The 17333-nt window shown below is 45.9% G+C and overlaps 1 protein-coding gene across 1 annotated transcript in view; it reads left to right on the forward strand.

Annotated features, from left to right (window-relative positions):
- GALNTL6 (polypeptide N-acetylgalactosaminyltransferase-like 6) overlaps positions 1 to 17333 on the forward strand; it is a 934188-nt gene that overhangs the window by 350782 nt on the left and 566073 nt on the right. The window contains exon 2 of the mRNA XM_019534615.1: positions 3500 to 3608. Coding sequence (XP_019390160.1) covers positions 3500 to 3608 — 109 coding nt within the window. The remainder of the gene's footprint in view (positions 1 to 3499; positions 3609 to 17333) is intronic.

Below are 17333 nucleotides of genomic sequence, written 5' to 3' on the forward strand. Positions count from 1 at the left end.
CTTCTGAACTGAAAGGTCCAGCTAGGCTTGATTTACAGTGTATGGGGTACAGTGTGCCTTTTCCTAGCCAAATACCTTATGCAGAAGAATGTTGGACATGAAAATAAGAACCATATGACATTGGGTCCTCTTTAAACTGTATTTTCATTTAGTTTGTGGACATACATAACAATTGAACTGTTTCAAAATTTCACTGATTGAAAGCCAGTTCAGTTGTGTTCAGTGCTGTGGTTTTGACACCAGGGAGTTCAGCACTCATGGCCACTTTCATTTCATTTCAAAATATACTAGTGTTCTCAGTATTTTCCAATAGCCAAAAGTTAAGAGATGACCCAGACCAGCATGCCTTGCAGTGGGTAAATGTGGAGGACTGCACATACTCAAGCTTTGGAGGTCCCAGGGCATAGGTGACCTGTGGCTGGGTGTGTTTTCATTTTTCTGCATTCCTTTCTCTCTTAAACATATGTTCAATAAACTTCAGTACCCTGCAAGGCTAGGGACAGACTTTATGCATAAACTGGTTTAAGTGATCAAGAACTGGTTTACACCTGTAGCAGAACAGAAGTTCAGTGCACTTAAACTGTTTCTAAAATGACTGAAACTGGCTAAAAATAAACCTGGATGGATATAGTATCAGATTTAACTGATTTAGGTCAAACCCATTTATGGAACCTCTGCCCCAGATCCCCTCTGAATTCAAGTTAACTCACAATACTCTAGCATCCCAGGTTGCATCCCTGGGCTGTGCTCTGCTCCAGCAGAGCAGGCTAGCCCTGCCTCCAGCGATAATACCCCTGAAAGCCCAGAACCCAGCAGATTCCACTGGCCCAGGGCAATTGGCCCAGCTCCCAGCTGGAATGGAGGTTCTCCACATTCTAGGCACAGATTGGCCTAGAGCTGGGGGGTGGTATCCCCCCCAGCCATTCCCTCTTTAACTGGCTCACTGGCCAGGGAGGGGGTGTGGCTTGGGTCCCAGCTTGGGGAGGGAGGGACGCAAAGGCCCCACTGTGAGTTCTACCCCTCCCCACCACCAGGCACAGCCTGGCTGAGGGTCTGGAATGGGGCAGGGGAACGGAAAGGGTGGTCATTTTCCCTCCCGATTTCCTCCTCAGCCTTCCCATCAGCCGGGGTGGGGGCATGGTTGGGTGATTGCTCTGGTTCCCAATTCCTGGCTTAGGTGCAGGAAGTAAAGCCCTCCTTTTGGGTCCACCCCCCCCCTTGTCCAGACACAGCCCAGCTGGAGGTCTGGAGCTGGGTAGAGCGGGGCTGTTTCTCCCCACTCAGTCCCTCCCCTGATGGCCCACTAACCAGGGAGGGCACATGGCTGGGTGATCACCTTGACTCCCAGATTGGGAAGGGGAGTAAAGCCCCCACTGCAGGCTTCCCTGCCACGAAGATGGGGCAATCACCAGGCCATGCCCCCTCCCAGGCCAGCTGTGCCCTGCATGCGGGGGGTGCATCTAGCTGGTGTGGGGAGGCCATTTTGTTTCCCACTCCTTCCACCATGAATCTTCCAGCCAAGGAGGGGACATGGCCAGGTGATCACCCTGGCTCCTAGCTGTGGGAGAGCTCACAATGGGGGCTTTGCTTCCCCTGCCCAAGCCAGGAGCTGGGTTGATCGTCTGTCCACTGCCCTTCCTCAGCCAGCAGGCCAGATGAGGAGAGACTGGGGGTGCAAAATGGTCCCCACTGTGGGCTTCTCCCCCCACACCAGGCACAGCCTGGCTGGGAGTCTGGACCTAGGCAGAGAGGGAGCCATTTCCCCATCACACTCCCTCCTCAGCTGGCCTACTGGCTGAGGAGGGGTTGTGGTCAGTTGATTGCCCCAGCTCCTGACTCAGGTGGGAAGAGTAAAGCCCCCACTGTCAGCTTCTCTGCAGCTGGGATTTGGGGCAATCACTCAACCATGCCCCATCCTCAGCCAGTAGGCCAGCTGAGGAGGGAGTGCAGGGGAAAATGGCTCCCATTGTGGGTTTTCCCTACATGCCAGACACAGCCTCACTAGGGATCCAGATCCAGATGGGGGGCCCTTCTTGTTCCTTCCTCAGCTGGCCTGATCACCCCAGTTCCTGGCTTCAGGAAATTCAAAGTGGGAGCTTTACTCCCCACCACACAAGCCAGGAGTTGGGGAAATTACCCAGCCATGCCCCCTCCTTGGGTGGCAGACCAGCTGAGGGGGGTGGGGTGGAAAAATGACTTCCATGGTGAGCTTCTCCCCTCCCCTGCTCCATGCACAGCCCAGCTAGGAGTCTGCAGCTGGGAGGTGTTTCCCCTCCCCACTCAGCTACCCAAGGTGGGGACATGGCTGGGTGATTGTCTTGGCTTCAGCTCTGGGTGCATGGAGTGTGGGGAAAGAGAGGAGAAAACTGCCGCACTGGGGGGCTTCTCCTTTCCCTCCTTCCCCTTCCTCTCTTGCCTCCTTAGCCAGGGTTCTGGTGCTGGGTGCAGGGGAGGGGGAGGGTTCCCTCCCACACCCCTTCCTCAGCTGGCCTGGACTGAGGAGGGGACATGGCTAGTGGAACCAGCTCCAGACACAGGGGAGAAAGGGTGAAACCGCTTGATAGGTGTTTCCCCCCTCCTTCCCCAGTGCCAGAGAGACCCTGGCTGGGGGGTTGGTGTGGAGGAGGGCTCCCCCCTTGCTCCCTCCTTAGCTGGCTGGAGGCTGAAGAGGGGGCATGGCTGGGGGAATCACCTGTCTCTTGGTTCTCTGCAGTGGCCAGCAAGCTGCAAGGTGTGCTTTAATGCCCCTTGCCCCGCCCCAGCTTCTGGTATGGGCCACTGCAGGGGTCTGGCTGTCTTTTGGGTTTTAAAAGTGAACATCAGTTCACTTTCTAATTGGTTCAATCCTCGCATTTTATAGAAACCTACAAAGACTGAATTGATTCCGCCTTGGGCTTTTTTGACTGTCTATACATAGCCTGATTGACTGAAGTCTACAGTGGGTTTGCCTGACTTATGGTGCCTGGAAGGGGGGAGGGCTTGGACCCATATTTCTTTGGTTTCAGGGGCTGGGAGGGTATGTTGAGGAGCTGTGGTTGAGTAGAGAGTAAGGACACAACTGTTAGAAAGACAGCCTTTATTGAACAAGCAGTGCAGGGGAGCTCATTGACGAAGAAGTGCCAAGAGAAGAAAAAAAAAGGTGGCAATAGAATTCTGACCACATAGTAGAGTGCCCAGTTGCAACAGTTGGGGAGGATGAGGGAGGGGGAAGAGGGGTGAGGAACAAGGTAGAGCAGGATGCTTGGACAGTCCAGCAGATCCTTATCACAGCTTGAAGTAGTACTCAACTTTTTTCTAGGTGCACATTTACACTTTATCAGCCTCACATGTTTGCCTACTTCAGGGTTAAACCACATTTAAACCATTTTAAATGCTGTGTGTTATCCATGCCCTTACTAAACCACACTTTTATATTAGCTTTGATTTGAAAAAGCACCTCACATCTTGCAACCTATATATATTTTTAAATAAGGATATTTATGCTATACTTTTTCTACAGACATTTCCACTGGGTCTGGGAGATGGACAGCTCTTCACTTGGACAGATGGCTTGAAAAGAAAGGACTGGCATGACTACGAAAGTATCCAGAAAGACGCTCTGCGTTCAGGTATGATGCTTAGTGTAAATCTGTTTTTTTCATTTCTTTTTCAGTGAGATACTCTTTCCATTAGAGTTGGTAAAAGAATATATGGTAACACTTATTTTCTAGTTCTGCACTAAAATGCAAAATATGCATCTCCTGGGGCATTAGATTCCAAGCTGAACAGTCAGACCAAGCACAAACAGTTTAACAGCAAGGGGAACAGAAAATAAAATTGGTTTAATATTCCTCATATAGCAGCAATATTTTTACCATATTGGCAAGAGATGAATATATTTAATAAAATGACCTTCCTTTGCTCCCACTTTAATGCCATTCTCCATTCCTTAAGTAACTGCTTTCAGTTACGTGGTGTCAAACACAAGCCACATTTTTCCTGTTGTTTAGTTCAGCCTGTGTCCACTTCTTTCTTATCCCGTATCTGGGAGCATGGTTACCTGATCGATGCTCCCAGTTGTGGGAGCACATTGATCCTATGGTTCCCATGCTTTCCCAGAGCTAGGACTCCTGATCAGCTGACAGGAGCTCCAAGACTCAGGAGACACTAGAGCCCTTTAGGCTCCAGTGTTGGCCATGTGTTCAACTTATGGCACAGGGGGAACCAGCCACAAAGTTATTATACATTTTTGTGTAATAACTTTATGGCTTATTACATATTTTATCATGCCTTTAACTGATGTGGTCAGGTTACTACTTAATCATACCTTTAAGTGTTAATCCTGTTTTAAGTGCAACAACTGCCAGGCAGTGTTTCCTCTAAGCTACATGACTGAGCAGGCACACTTGGCAGCGTGGCATGACCATGCCTGCACGGCCATGCACCCTGCACAGCTTAGAGGTAACGCTGCTGCCAGGAGTCTGATTTACAAATTTGACCTTGCAAGTACTAAACGCTTGGTTCCAATCCAGGAAAAATCTTAAGTCATGTTTTAATGTTATATACCAACTGACTTAATTCTTTCCCCACTCTTTGGAGAAGTGGAATACGACTTGCCAAAAAACTACTCTGCTCTGCCCACATATGTCTTCAAGGAGTAAGAGTAGAGAATCTGAGTTCATATAGAAACATAAAAACTGTCAGATCACATGTTAAATGTGGTCCAGTATTTGTCTGAGTGCTAGATATTTTAGAGGGAAGTTAACAAGAACAATGGAAAAAATAAGTTAACTCTGTGCAGGTTGTCAGTATATGTACATAAGTAATGTTATTTGTTTGGTGATATAGAAGGACATTTTTTGACAGAACTGCTGACTGACACATGGGGCAGCATATCTGTGATCTCTTGGTATATTATGACTACTTCAGGTTTCTGTAATACAACTATCTGTACATAGCTACACAAAAGTAAGGTTAGCTTGGTAATATTTTATTGGACCACCTACATAGTAGGGAGAGGCATTGGATAAGCTTTCAGGCACAAAAGTGTCCTTCATCAGGTCTGGAAAAGAACCAGATACAGCCTCAGGTAAAAACTGGGTAAAACAATGCCTTTTGTTTAACTCCATGATGTAAATATAAAGAATCACTTAAGAACAGGAAGAGGGGGGTGAACCTGAAGATAAAAGAGAAGTTATGAGGAATAGCTAAAAATCAAGATAAAGGCAGTTGAAATAGATAAACTCAGTTATGTAAAAGAATATGACTATTCAAATGGGAAGAATGTGATTATTAACTGTGTAGTACAGAGAGGTTAGCAGAGAGAGAAGGTGACTTGTAATGTGTCATAAAACCATTGTCTATGTTAAGTCCATTTTTTAGTGTCCAGTAAAATTATGGATTTTTGTTCTCAGGCCTGTCTTCTTCGGGTATGTTATAGGTTTCCCTTGGGTGCAAGAACTGGGAGGTCAGACATGCAAAGGCTGTGCTGTGAAAAGTGTCCCCCACTGTTCACTGGAGGTTTCTACCCTTTATTATTTTTCTATGAGAGGCCATTATGGAGTATAATATTCAATTTCACCGACATAGGTTCCATGAGGGTATTTGGTGCATTGGTGTTCTCTGTTCTTAAGACACATGGATTGTTATTATTTTATTGTGGGGTATGTTGATTGTGGTGAAGGTGAATATGTGTTGACAGGTTTTGTATTTGTTTTGGTACAAAGGCTCCCCATAATGTTTGTTTGATCAGTTGGGAGTTTGTTTTTGATGATGAGTTAGGTGAGGCTGAGAGATTATTTGACAACCAAGAAAAAGGGGACATCTGTATAGGGAATATTTCTCGTTTCCTCTTTCTTGCAGGTTTTGGCATTGGATGGTACATGTCAACAAGGAGTGTGATGACCAGGAGTTTTCCTTATTGTAACAGGCCTGCTCAGGATATTTGGGTGGCTCATTCACTGGGTATTAACTATTTATTTCCTGGAGTGCCTTGGTGAACAAACGCAGTTTTAAGGTTGGTGAGGTGAGTGTCATGAATATTCTCAGGACAGATGCAGTGGGGAGATTACAGCTTTGTTTTTGGTGTGTTTGGGATGGTTAATACCATTATGGAGGTAAACATGTCAGTCCCATGTCTTATATATAGTGGTTTGTAGTGCGCCATTCTAGATGTGGGCCATGATATCTAGGAAGCTTATGTTAGTGTAAAAGTATTAGGGCCAGAATTTGGATGAAGGATAATCGTCATTGAAGCTGTGGTGGGAATCAGTAAGTGGTATAGGTATTCAGTTCAGATGGTGAAAATGTCAGGTACAGACCAGAAAGAGCAGTGTGGCACCTTAGACTAACTGGCTCAGAGGCATGAGCTTTCATAGGCAGCAACTTACTTCATCAAATGCTATTTAGTGCATTAAACCAAAGAATATATTTTATGTAGAGGAGAAGCAGGACAGAAGCAGGAGACACTGCAAAAAGTTTTGAGTTGGTTGATTAAATTAATTGAGATGGACAAGGTTGTTAACACCTGGAGGGACCCAATAAGTAAATGGGTAGTCCAGGAACAGGATAACAAACTGTAGTCCCTGTTGAAGCCATAGTTAATACAATCCGGTGTATGGATGATTTCTTGTCCTGCAACTTTGCACTCAGTTTGGTTTTTAAAGTGTTTTTTTTTCTTTTGTTTAAGGACAACTACTCCAAGATCAGTAATGGCATTTCCAGAGAGATTAAGGTGTTTGGCCACAGGTTTTTGTACGGTTCTGGAATTGATGTTGAACCAATTTCCATTTATTCTTTTATGTAAGGATTGCTCTTTATGGAATATATGTTGGTGGAAGACCAGGTGAATAAACCTCAGGTGTTCATTGACGACCTCCAACCTCTCCTGGAGCCTTGTGGGACAATCATATTTGGGTTTATAGGCAGCCTCTCAATCTTACCCAACATCTCCCCATCAACAGACTATCTAACTCCAATTCTCACCAAGACACTGTGCCTTGTTAAAAACCCTGATGCCTGTTATGCACCCTTATCAACACAGACTACATCATCACTCAAGAAAGCAACATGAATTATAACATCTGGGTAGTACTTGTTGTTGAAAGGAAAATTGTTGAGGCCAAGGATGAAATGGATTAGTTGTTCAATATGTTGTGGCTGTAAAACCAATGAGTGGTGCACGTTCAGGCAGGTGCTAATGCCTTCATGATGTGAAATGTTAGTTTTCAGGCTAGTGACATCCGTGGCAGCATGGCTGCAACCACCTCAGTAGGTGGTTTATGTTCTGGATCTTGTTGAGGAAGTCTGTACTATGTAGAAAATTTGCTTTTTCAGTGACAAGCAGTTTGAACAGAGTTTCAGTGAGCCATAGGAGTTCTTCTGTGAGGATACCACCATTTAATACGATGTGTCTAAAAGCTTAATTTCTGAATGTCTTGTAAGCATGTGAAGTGTTCCTAGGTTGGGAGAGGAAACAGTAAGTTTGAGGTTTTGCTTGAAGCTGGGAGAGGAAGGGTTTGAGGATGCCTTTGACATTAGACATGAATGCTGGTGTGAGGTCTCCCTTGAGGTTCTTATTTACTTGGTGTAAGAGAACTATCTGCCCTGTTGATGTAGCCTCATTGTCGTGGGTGACTGTAGACCTTAATTTGTCTTCTTGTCTGACCTATGAAGAACACTGGCTTTACATAAATAATAGCATCATTTTAGAATAGTGGTTAGCAACCTACCAGCTGCTGGCTGAATTTGGCCCGCAGAACCTTTAGATCTGGCCCATGGATGTAGAGTTTTGGTGGTAGAGGTCTTCAGCTTGTGGACACTGTCGCCACTATGGAGACAAGCGGTTGTGGCAGCAGCTGGATCTGCCAGCAGCTGAAACAGCCTCTGACTTGGGTTGCGTACCCATGGCCTAGAAGATAGTCCCCTGAAAAATTACCATAATATGTCATGTACCCACAAGCTGTCATCCTATTTCACATACCATGACTTGAGTATTATGATATATGGAAATCTTTAGTTGCTATTATCTTTTGTTGTCAAGAATAATTAAAATACGTATTGTTGTATTTATTGATGCATTTATGTTTCTATTAAGTTCCTTGCAATAGAGATCGATACAGGATTTCCTAGATGGTCAGCTTTGACAGGCACTAGCTAAGCAGCATTCATTATTATTCATTAGATTAAATTTAACTTTTAATGAAATCTTTCATTTGACAGTCGTAATATAATAATGCAAGTGCAAAGCTGGTGTGCAAGACAGTCTCGAGTGCATTCTGTTGGGACATACTGTATTATATTTATTCCTAATAACAGAACAAAATTTAGCTGAAATCAACTTGTGGTTAAAATTATCTAGGGAATAATCCCCACAATCTGAAGACATGAAAATAGCAGCAATGAAAAGACTTCTCTTGAGATTTTGGAAATGGCAATTAGTACTCACTACACTGAAAAATATAAATGGATGAAGTCTTTTTAAAATTCAGCTTAGCTGTTTATCTCTAAAGCTCACAGTTTCCAAGGTACTGAGGACATGAATGTCATAAATCTAATTATGGAGGTATGCAAGTTATTGTGACTATATTTTCTGTTGTGAAGCCAAATTTTGCCCTGTATGCACTTTAAATTGTCTTAGGTGGCTTTCTTAACAAAGACTGCTCCCTTGAAATCAAAAGAGGTACACTTTTACTGTGCTTAATGTTAAACCCTCACAAGCCTATTATGAGGCTACATCTCTAAAATGTAGGATGGTATCTGAGAAGACTGAAGGTATGGTGTGATCCTAGGTAGGAGGAAGGAGAGAGGGCCTGATGTAAGATGAGGTCTTGATGTAGCAAACCCAGGTATTATTCAAGGAATCCTGTAGAATTGGAGCTACAGAGGAGCTAACAATTCTATTTTGTTTGATGTGTTCACCCTTGATGCCCAGGTATGAAATGCAGATTGTTTGACCTGTTACATCTAATATGGCTGTGCCTCTGCCTGTGTGTCTGCCCATTATGTCCTTGAGTCCCCACCTGAAGTCATAAAGATGAGAGGTCCCTACTGTATCTACTGTACATAATGGTGAAACTGAATCATTTTTTACTCATCATGCTATGCAGTTTTCATCTAGCTTTTTTATATTGTGTACCCTATACTACCTATGAAAGCTTATGCGTCTCTAAACAAGTTAGTTTCTATGGTATCGTCCTACCCTGTCTTCTGTTTGACTTCAGATGAACACAGCAAATCATCTCTTTATATTATGCATAGCCCTTTCCCTTTTATACTCACTGGAAGGTATGTATCTTGTTAACATAGACTCTATGCCATGCAAGGGTACTATCATTGCTAGCATTATACTAGCAGCCAGATCACCAGCAGTTGTGATTCCCTGATATCTCTTTTTTGACCAGGTCTTCCAATGCCAGCTTTTTCTTGGAGAAACATGCATAGAGAGTATGTCATCTGTTGTCTACCTTCATTTTTGGGGTTTGTATGTGTATCTGGTGTGAGGGAGATGCACAAAAAACTGTTGTTTCTAGATAAACTGATGCCTCCCTAGACACTGGGAAGCAGGCTTCAGCTAGTTCTCAGCCATTAGATGGTGCCCCATAGTATTCAAGCAAGCCATTATTCCATCCTGAACTCCAGGACATCGCCACCAATCTCAGTAATATTGGACTACTTTTAGACCCTTTCAGCTCCATAAAGTCCATCTAGAATCATCCAGGGCCATACTATATTTTCTCTTTTAACCATAGCAAGGATCTCATGCATGTTCCCTCCCATTCCATCCAATAACAATGCAGTATTTACAGGACTAATGGATCTCTCCTTTTTTGCCCTCAGCAACCTGTTCCCTTTCTGGTTACACTGAATCATTTTGACAGGTAAGAGTGTTTCAGGATCTCTGCAGTGTTTCAAAGGGATGGTCACTCTTACACTTCATCCCAAATTTCAGGGTTGTCTCAGTTTCTTATAAACCAACCGCTCACCTTGGGAGTTTACTTCCCAAACTTCCCTTCATTTTCCTCAGCTTGATATAGTAAAGGTAATGTCTTTTACATTAATTTTACAAAACAATTCAACAACATGTGCAGGCTGTTTGTGACCTTTACGACCTTTACTGACTGGAGAAAGGGGAAACCTTATCTTACTACACTCAGTATGAAAAGTTAGCCAGGCTAGATCCTCTTGAGTGTAGGAAGACTCCAGCTGTGATAGAATTAGAACTAGCTAGAGCAAAGTGTGGTCGTTCTAGAAATATATTTGTAGAATCAACAAATATTCCCCATCCAGTTGGGATGGGGAAACTCCAACTGGAGCATGCCTGGGGACTGGCACATGGAAAAGCTCTACTGTTGGGGACACTAGGGCAACCACATTTGAAAGAGCTAAGGGAACAGTTCTTCCACAGAGTATCAGGAAACCAAGGGTGTCAGCTGGGGGACTCAGGTGCCTATACACTAATGCCAGGAACATGGGGAACAAATAGGAGAAGCTAGCCCTACTACTCTCTAGTGGGCAATATGACCTTGTGGTCTCCTCACACGATTGGAATATAGCCATAGAGGGCTACACCCTGCACAGAAGGGACTGAGTAGCTCTGTCTGTGAGGGTGCAGTACACTTCCCTGGAGGCTGACATTGGATTCAAAGATAAGCAGCTTGAAACACTCTGTGGGGTGGGGAGGAGCATGGTGAGAGAAACCTAATTGTAGGCATTTATTACAGGCCACCAAACCAGGGGGAAGAGTTCAATTTAGAACTCTCTCAAGACCTGGCAGAGATCGCGTGTGTATGAGACATGGTCATCATGGGCGACTTCAGTTACCCAGGCATAGATTGGAAGGCACACTTGGCTAGATCAGGTCAGTCACATAGCTCCTTAACCTGTATCAAAGAGGTCTATCTGACCCAGGAAGTGCAAGGGCCAACCAGAGGCAACGCTCTCCTAGACTTGGTCTTGGTCAAAGGAGATGATCTGGTGAGCAACTTTAATATTAAGGCTAGCCTGGGTGACAGTGACCATGAGATTGTGTTTACTGTCCACCACAAGGCAGACAAATCAACTAGCAGGATTGAAGTCCTGGACTTCAAAAACACAAATTTTAACAGGCTCAGGGTAATAGTAGGGGAGACAATGTGGGACCAGGGACTGAAGGCGAATGGATTGCATGAAGAGTGGTCATTCCTCAAGGACATGATCCTCAAAGCACAAAAGACAACAATTACCATGCAGAGGAAAGGTAGCAGAAGGACTGGCAAGTTCTCCTGGCATAATAAGGATACCATGGTCCTCTTGAAAAAGAGATAAGTGCCATACACTCAATGGAAGCTTGGAACAGTCCTCAAGGAGAATTATACAACAGTGTTCCACACATGTAAGGAAGCTAAGGCAGCAACTGAATTTAAGTTAGCAATGGGAATCAAGGACAATAAGAAGTCCTTCTTTAGGTATGTAGGGAGCAGAAGAAATACAAATGGAAGCATAGGACCCCAGCTGAACATCTCAGAACAGCTGGTAACCAATACTCAGGAAAAGCCTGAACTCCTGAATGCCCACTTTGCTTCAGTATTTCACCAGACCAAGGGAAAAAATGGTAGACAAGGCTCACAGGGAGCACAGTAGGAATGACTGCCTTCTTACTGTTGATGCTAGCTGGAAAACTAGAAAAGCTAGACATCTATAAGTCAGTAGGACTGGATGAACTCCACCCGAGAGAACTGAAGGAGCTGGCTGAGGTCATTGCAGGACCCCTGGCAAAATTTTCCAGAACTTGTGGCACTCAGGAGAGATCCCTGAGGATTGGAAGAGAGCCAATGTTGTGCCCATCTTCAAGAAAGGAAAGAGGGAGGACCTGGGCAGCTATAGACCAATCAGCCTAACTTTTATCCCAAGGAAAATCCTAGAAAAACTCATCAAGGAATCTAAGTGCAAGACACTTGCAGAGGGTAGGATTCTGAATGACAGCCAGCATGGCATTGTCACAGGCAGGTCTTGTCTTACTAATTTCATCTCCATCTATGACAGGGGCGGGCAATTATTTTCAGCGGAGGGCCACTTACCCATTTTAGGTAGGCTGTCGAGGGCTGCATGGGTAGTTTCCACCCCTTGACAGGTGCCATGCCCCCTGGTTACCATCTTGGGACCAATGTCCCAATGTCTTAGGACCAATGTCCCAGGGCCAGCACCGGTGGGGCCCAAAGCAGGACGTAAGCTGGCAGGGGTCCGTGGAGCTGGGCTGGGCTGCACCAGCAGGGAGTGGGGGGAGCTGGCCTGGCTCCATAGTGCCCTTGCCAGCTGGGAGCCTGTGCTCCTGCCAACCAGCTCTGGGCTCCACCGGCACTGGCCCCAGGACAGCAGTGCTCCTACTGGCTCCCCACCCATGCTCCCACTAGCTCCCTGCCCGCTCACACCCAGTGCCTCCCAGCCCCGTGGTACAGGCATGTGGGCAGCGCTCAGCCTCGACCCCCTACTCACCAGCAGGGAAGAAACTGGTGCTGAGCGCGGGGAAAAGCTTTTCCCTGTGCTCAGCTTTTCCTTGGGCTCCTTGCTTGTGCAGAGAAAAGTGGCCCCTCGCCTGCCCCATGGCTGGTGCCCCGTGCTGCAGGCACTCACAGCCCACACCAGGGCTGTCCGGAGCAGGTACAGGCAGCCCCAGATAGGCTGCAAGTGGCTGCAGCGTGGGGTGCTGGCCATGCAGCAGGCGAGGGGCCACTTTTCCCTGCACTCAGCACCAGCTTGTAACCTGCCCCACTGTCAGCTTGGCAATGGGGTGGGTTACAAGGTGGTGCTGAGTGTGAGGGGGGAGAAAGCAGCTCCTCCCCATGGCTGGTGCCCCACACTGCAGCTGCTCGCAGCTCCCTTTGCCTGCTCCGGACAGCCCCGCATGGGCTGTGAGTGCCTGCAGTGCAGGGTGCTGGCCATGGGGCAGGCAAGGGGCCACTTTTCTCTGTGCAATGAAGGAGCCCAAGGAAAAGCTGAGCGCGGAGGGGAAGCAACCTCTCTCCCCCACCCCATGCCCGGTGCCCCACGCAGGCGCTTGCAGCCCACATGGGGCCATCCGGAGCAGGCTCAGGTAGCCTGACACAGGTTGTGAGCAGCTGCAGCAGAGGTCCAGGCTTGGGCAGGGAAGGGCCGCTTCCCCCTCGGTGCTCCTTGCCTGCTTGGTGCCTTCCCCCCCACACTCACCTGAGCTTCCCGCACAGGGCAGCCACGTGCTCCCAGCCCAAAAACCCTGGAAAGGGGCTTTCGGCTGGGTGGGGTGGGGCGAGGCGGGGCGGGCCCCGTTGTTGTTGGAGCCCCCTGGGCTTCCCCTGGGTCCTACTGCCCTTGTTTCCTGTTATTTTTGACAGGAACCAAGGGCAGAGAAATATTAATTTCCCAAATTTTTTAGGGGCCCTGTGGGCTGGATAGAATGGCCTCATGGGCTGAATCCAGCCCGTGGGCCATATTTTGCCCACCCCTGATCTATGGCCAGTATCTTGCCACCTGGACAAGGGAGAGGAGGTCGACCTTATATATCTAGACTTCCAAAAGGCCTTCAATCTAGTATCCCATGGTATCCTCATGGGAAAGCTCGAAGATTGTGGGCTTAATTTCTTGACGGTTAAGTGGGTAGGAAAATGTGAGGTAGGACCCAGAGAGTTCTTACGAATGGATCTGTGTTGTCCTGGTGAAGGGGCCAGTGCTTTCCCTCAGGGGTCTATGCTTGGTCCAGAGCTTTTCAATATCTTTATCAACGATTTGGATGTTGGGGTAAAGAGCTCACTGGCCAGGTTTGCAGGTGACACCAAGTTATGGGGGAGCGTGGTCACTCCTGAAGATAGCCTGCGTATTCAGGTGGACCTGGACAGACTGGTAAATTCGGCAGATTGGAACCCAATGGAGTTCAACACTGAGAAGTGTAAACTGCTCCATCTGGGGGCAAACAATCCCCAACTTACCTACAGGCTAGGTGGTGCTAATTTGACTAGCACCATGACCAAAAGGGACCTAGGAGTTATAATCCACCATTGCATGAACATGAACCATCAATGTAATTCTGTAGCCAGCAGGGCAAACAATACTCTGGCATGCATCAACCGATGCATCTCATTTAAAATCAAGGAAGTGATTCTTCCACTGTACTCAGCACTGGTGAGACTGCATCTGGAGTGCTGTATCCAGTTCTGGGCACCGCACTTCAACAAGGATGTGGAAAAACTTGGATGTGGGGAGTCCAGAGAAGAGCCACTCATATGATCAGAGACTTGCAAGCCAGACTATACAAGGAGAGGCTGAGGGACTTGGGCCTCTTAAGCCTAAAAATGAGAAGGCTGAGAGGGGATTTGGTAGCAGCTTACCACTACATTGGGGGAATACATCAAGGGCTCAGTGAACAACTGTTCTCTAGGGCACCCTTGGGGAAAACCAGGAGTAATGGCCACGAACTCCTGGAAGACCACTTCAGGCTCAATTGTAGGAAAAAAATTTTCACAGTCAGGTGTCTGGACTGTGGAGTAAACTCCCCCCAGAGGTGGTGCAATCACCTACCCTGGAAATCTTCAAGAGGAGACTGGACAGTCACCTGATCCCAGTTGTCTTTCCTGCCAAGTGCTTGGGGGCTGGACCCGATGATTTTGCAAGGTCCCTTCCAGCCCCTAACAATCTGTGAATCATTAAATAGAATTGTTAGTTTACCAATATTCTATAGTCTGCTCCTAAGGACCCTATCACTTGCAAGATGTGTACCAAGGAGCCTTTCACGTAAGCATGTGAATTTTTGCCAGCTATTTGGCTATGCCATTAGAGAGAGAGTGAGAGAGAGAAATCTGTGCAAGAAGACTTAGCCTCAGGTGATACAATGGTAGCACCAGCTGTGACTTTGGTCCAGCCTTTTTCTTTGCATTATATATATTATTTATAAATTTGCTGTATAGCTCTTCCTGCTACTTGTGTCTTTAGGGGCTTCTGATAGATTTACCACATTCAAAATAGTTCCTGAAGCTGAGTTCAGTACGGCCACAATCTGGGCAGATGCCATCAATAAATAAATCTCTGAGCCTTCTTAGCTCTAGTTAAATGAAAGCTTTCATCATCTGCCAGAGCTTTGACAATGCCAAAATAGCTGAGTAAGGCTAACATTGCAACTAACTGAGCCAGGCATCAGGCTGCCTCACAGTGACCTGAATGTGTTTGATCTAGCATTTTTCTTTCTTAAAAAAAATAAATAAATAAGATTGAACTGAATAGATGTTGATATGTCCAGGAAGTTGAAAAGTTAGTTCATGGAAATTTCCTGTTCAACAAATAAATAAAAAGGTACAGGATGTGAGATTCTTAGAAAACAGAATGGTTTGTTTGTGGTTGGATCACTAACTAATGGCAGATTTTCAGGTAGCGGAAGTTATCAAAGGTTTTGTCCACCATGTGAAGCATGCTTTTTTTCCCTCCTGGCTCTCTGTGGTGTTGTGTTTCTTATGGAGTATGGAGAGGTAGATGTTAGTAAGAACAGAAAATTGGAGAAGTTGTCCTCAGTGAATCTAAATGATGAAAGCTAGTCTCTCTGAGGTAGGCAATAATGAATTATATAAATTTATAGCCTTAATTCTATTTTCTCTGTTTCTTTACAAATGCTACTCATACTGAGATTTTTGTTTTGTGTTTTTTATAACAATGAAGTTATATACTAAAGAGCTTATTACCATTAATTTTAGGAAACTTTTAAAACCAGACAAAGGCATATCTAAAGATCTCTGAGGCTGCATACAGGTATTCCAGGAGGTTAGAGTGTGTTAAAAATGGCCACCCAATCAAATTCTATTCACCCCAATGTGTACCTTATACCACTTAGGTGCAAACTGTACAGAAGTTCAAGACAGTTAGATTGGTCTAAAAATGGCCAACCTGATCTAAGTTTAAGTGTACCTCTCAGATGATAATCTAAATTTAGCTTTGGTCTGGCAAGACTGATTTAACAACTTCTGTACAGCTCCCAGTGTACAGTGGCTGGAATTAATGAGCAAGACACCGCTGAGGAGTTCAAACACCAACACCGTTAAAGCGGTAAAAAGCATTTAGCCTGCTCTAAAGTGTCATGCGCACACACCCCTCATTTTGTCTATACACGGCTGTAGAGATCAGGCATTTAGAGATTCAAGTTAAAGACCAAAACTGAACTTAAGCAGAAAATGTACTGGTAGCCTGAGGTTACAAGTTTAAATAAGTACCTTCTGAAGAATGATTGGGCTACATCAGGGGGATCAAACATATTGTCTGCAGTCTGGTTCGGGCACGCAGAACTATTCTGTTTCTTTGGCCATGATTGGCTCTCCACTGCTGCCAAATACACTGCAGCAGCAGTGGCCATAGTGGATGATCTGAAGTGGATCCAGCCCCTGAGGACCGCACAGTCCAGATGCAGCCCCAGGCAAATTTGACACCTCCAAGCTAGATCATTTAATATAAAGACAACTTTTTCTTTCTTTGTGAAAAGCCCCACAGAAGCTGAATTCTTTACCCATGCTGTTCCTATTCCTTCTAGCTTAGTATCAAGGATTGCTCAATCCTTGGCCCACAGGCTAAATCTGGCCCACAGAGCCATGACATCCAGCCCGTGGAGCTCAACACAGGTCAGGAAATTTGGCAGTGAGGTAATGATGGCAGTTAATACTGCCACCACTTTTCTGCTGCCAAATTTCCAGGCCTTATGAGGCCAGATTGGGCTTAGGCCAGGCAGACTGGCCGGATCCAGGCCATTGATGAACCTGGCATTCCCTATCCAGCCCACGGGACAAAAAGTTTGGGCACTGCTGCTCTAGCTTCTTGCTTTATCAATTACTGCATTTACCTTGCCTACATGGGCTTTGGTGGTTAGGTGCATGTCCTACATGTCCTTCCTTGTAGCTCCAGGGAAGTACAACACCATTTGGCCAAAAAAACCCCTCTTAATTGCTTTACAGAGTAGAAATAGAACATCAGAAGTAGGTGTGAAATAGGAATTGGCAGAACAGATCAGACTAGTATTCCGTCCTGTACATTACAATGTACCTTTATTAGTTGCTTGCCATTCAGGGAAGAAACTCTTAGCTAGCAGCATCATCCCCAGTAATAGCTCCTAGAGCAAAATGCATCTAATTCGGATTCTAGTACATGCCTTCCCTCCCCCAAAGAAGCAGGGGCTAAATAATTTATTTATTGTCTATGTGGCAGGTGGAACTTGTTAGAGCATCAGGAAATCATAAGATGTGTTATCCTCCCCCTCTATGCGGCACTGGTCAGGCCCAGTGGTATTGCGTCCAATTCTGGGCGCCTCACTTCAAGAGGGATGTCGACAGCATGGAGAGGGTCCAGAGGAGGGCCACTCGTATGATCAGGGGACA

This window comes from Crocodylus porosus, unplaced genomic scaffold (genome assembly GCF_001723895.1).
Source record: "Crocodylus porosus isolate Cpor-Errol unplaced genomic scaffold, CroPor_comp1, whole genome shotgun sequence".
Lineage (NCBI taxonomy): Eukaryota > Metazoa > Chordata > Crocodylia > Crocodylidae > Crocodylus > Crocodylus porosus.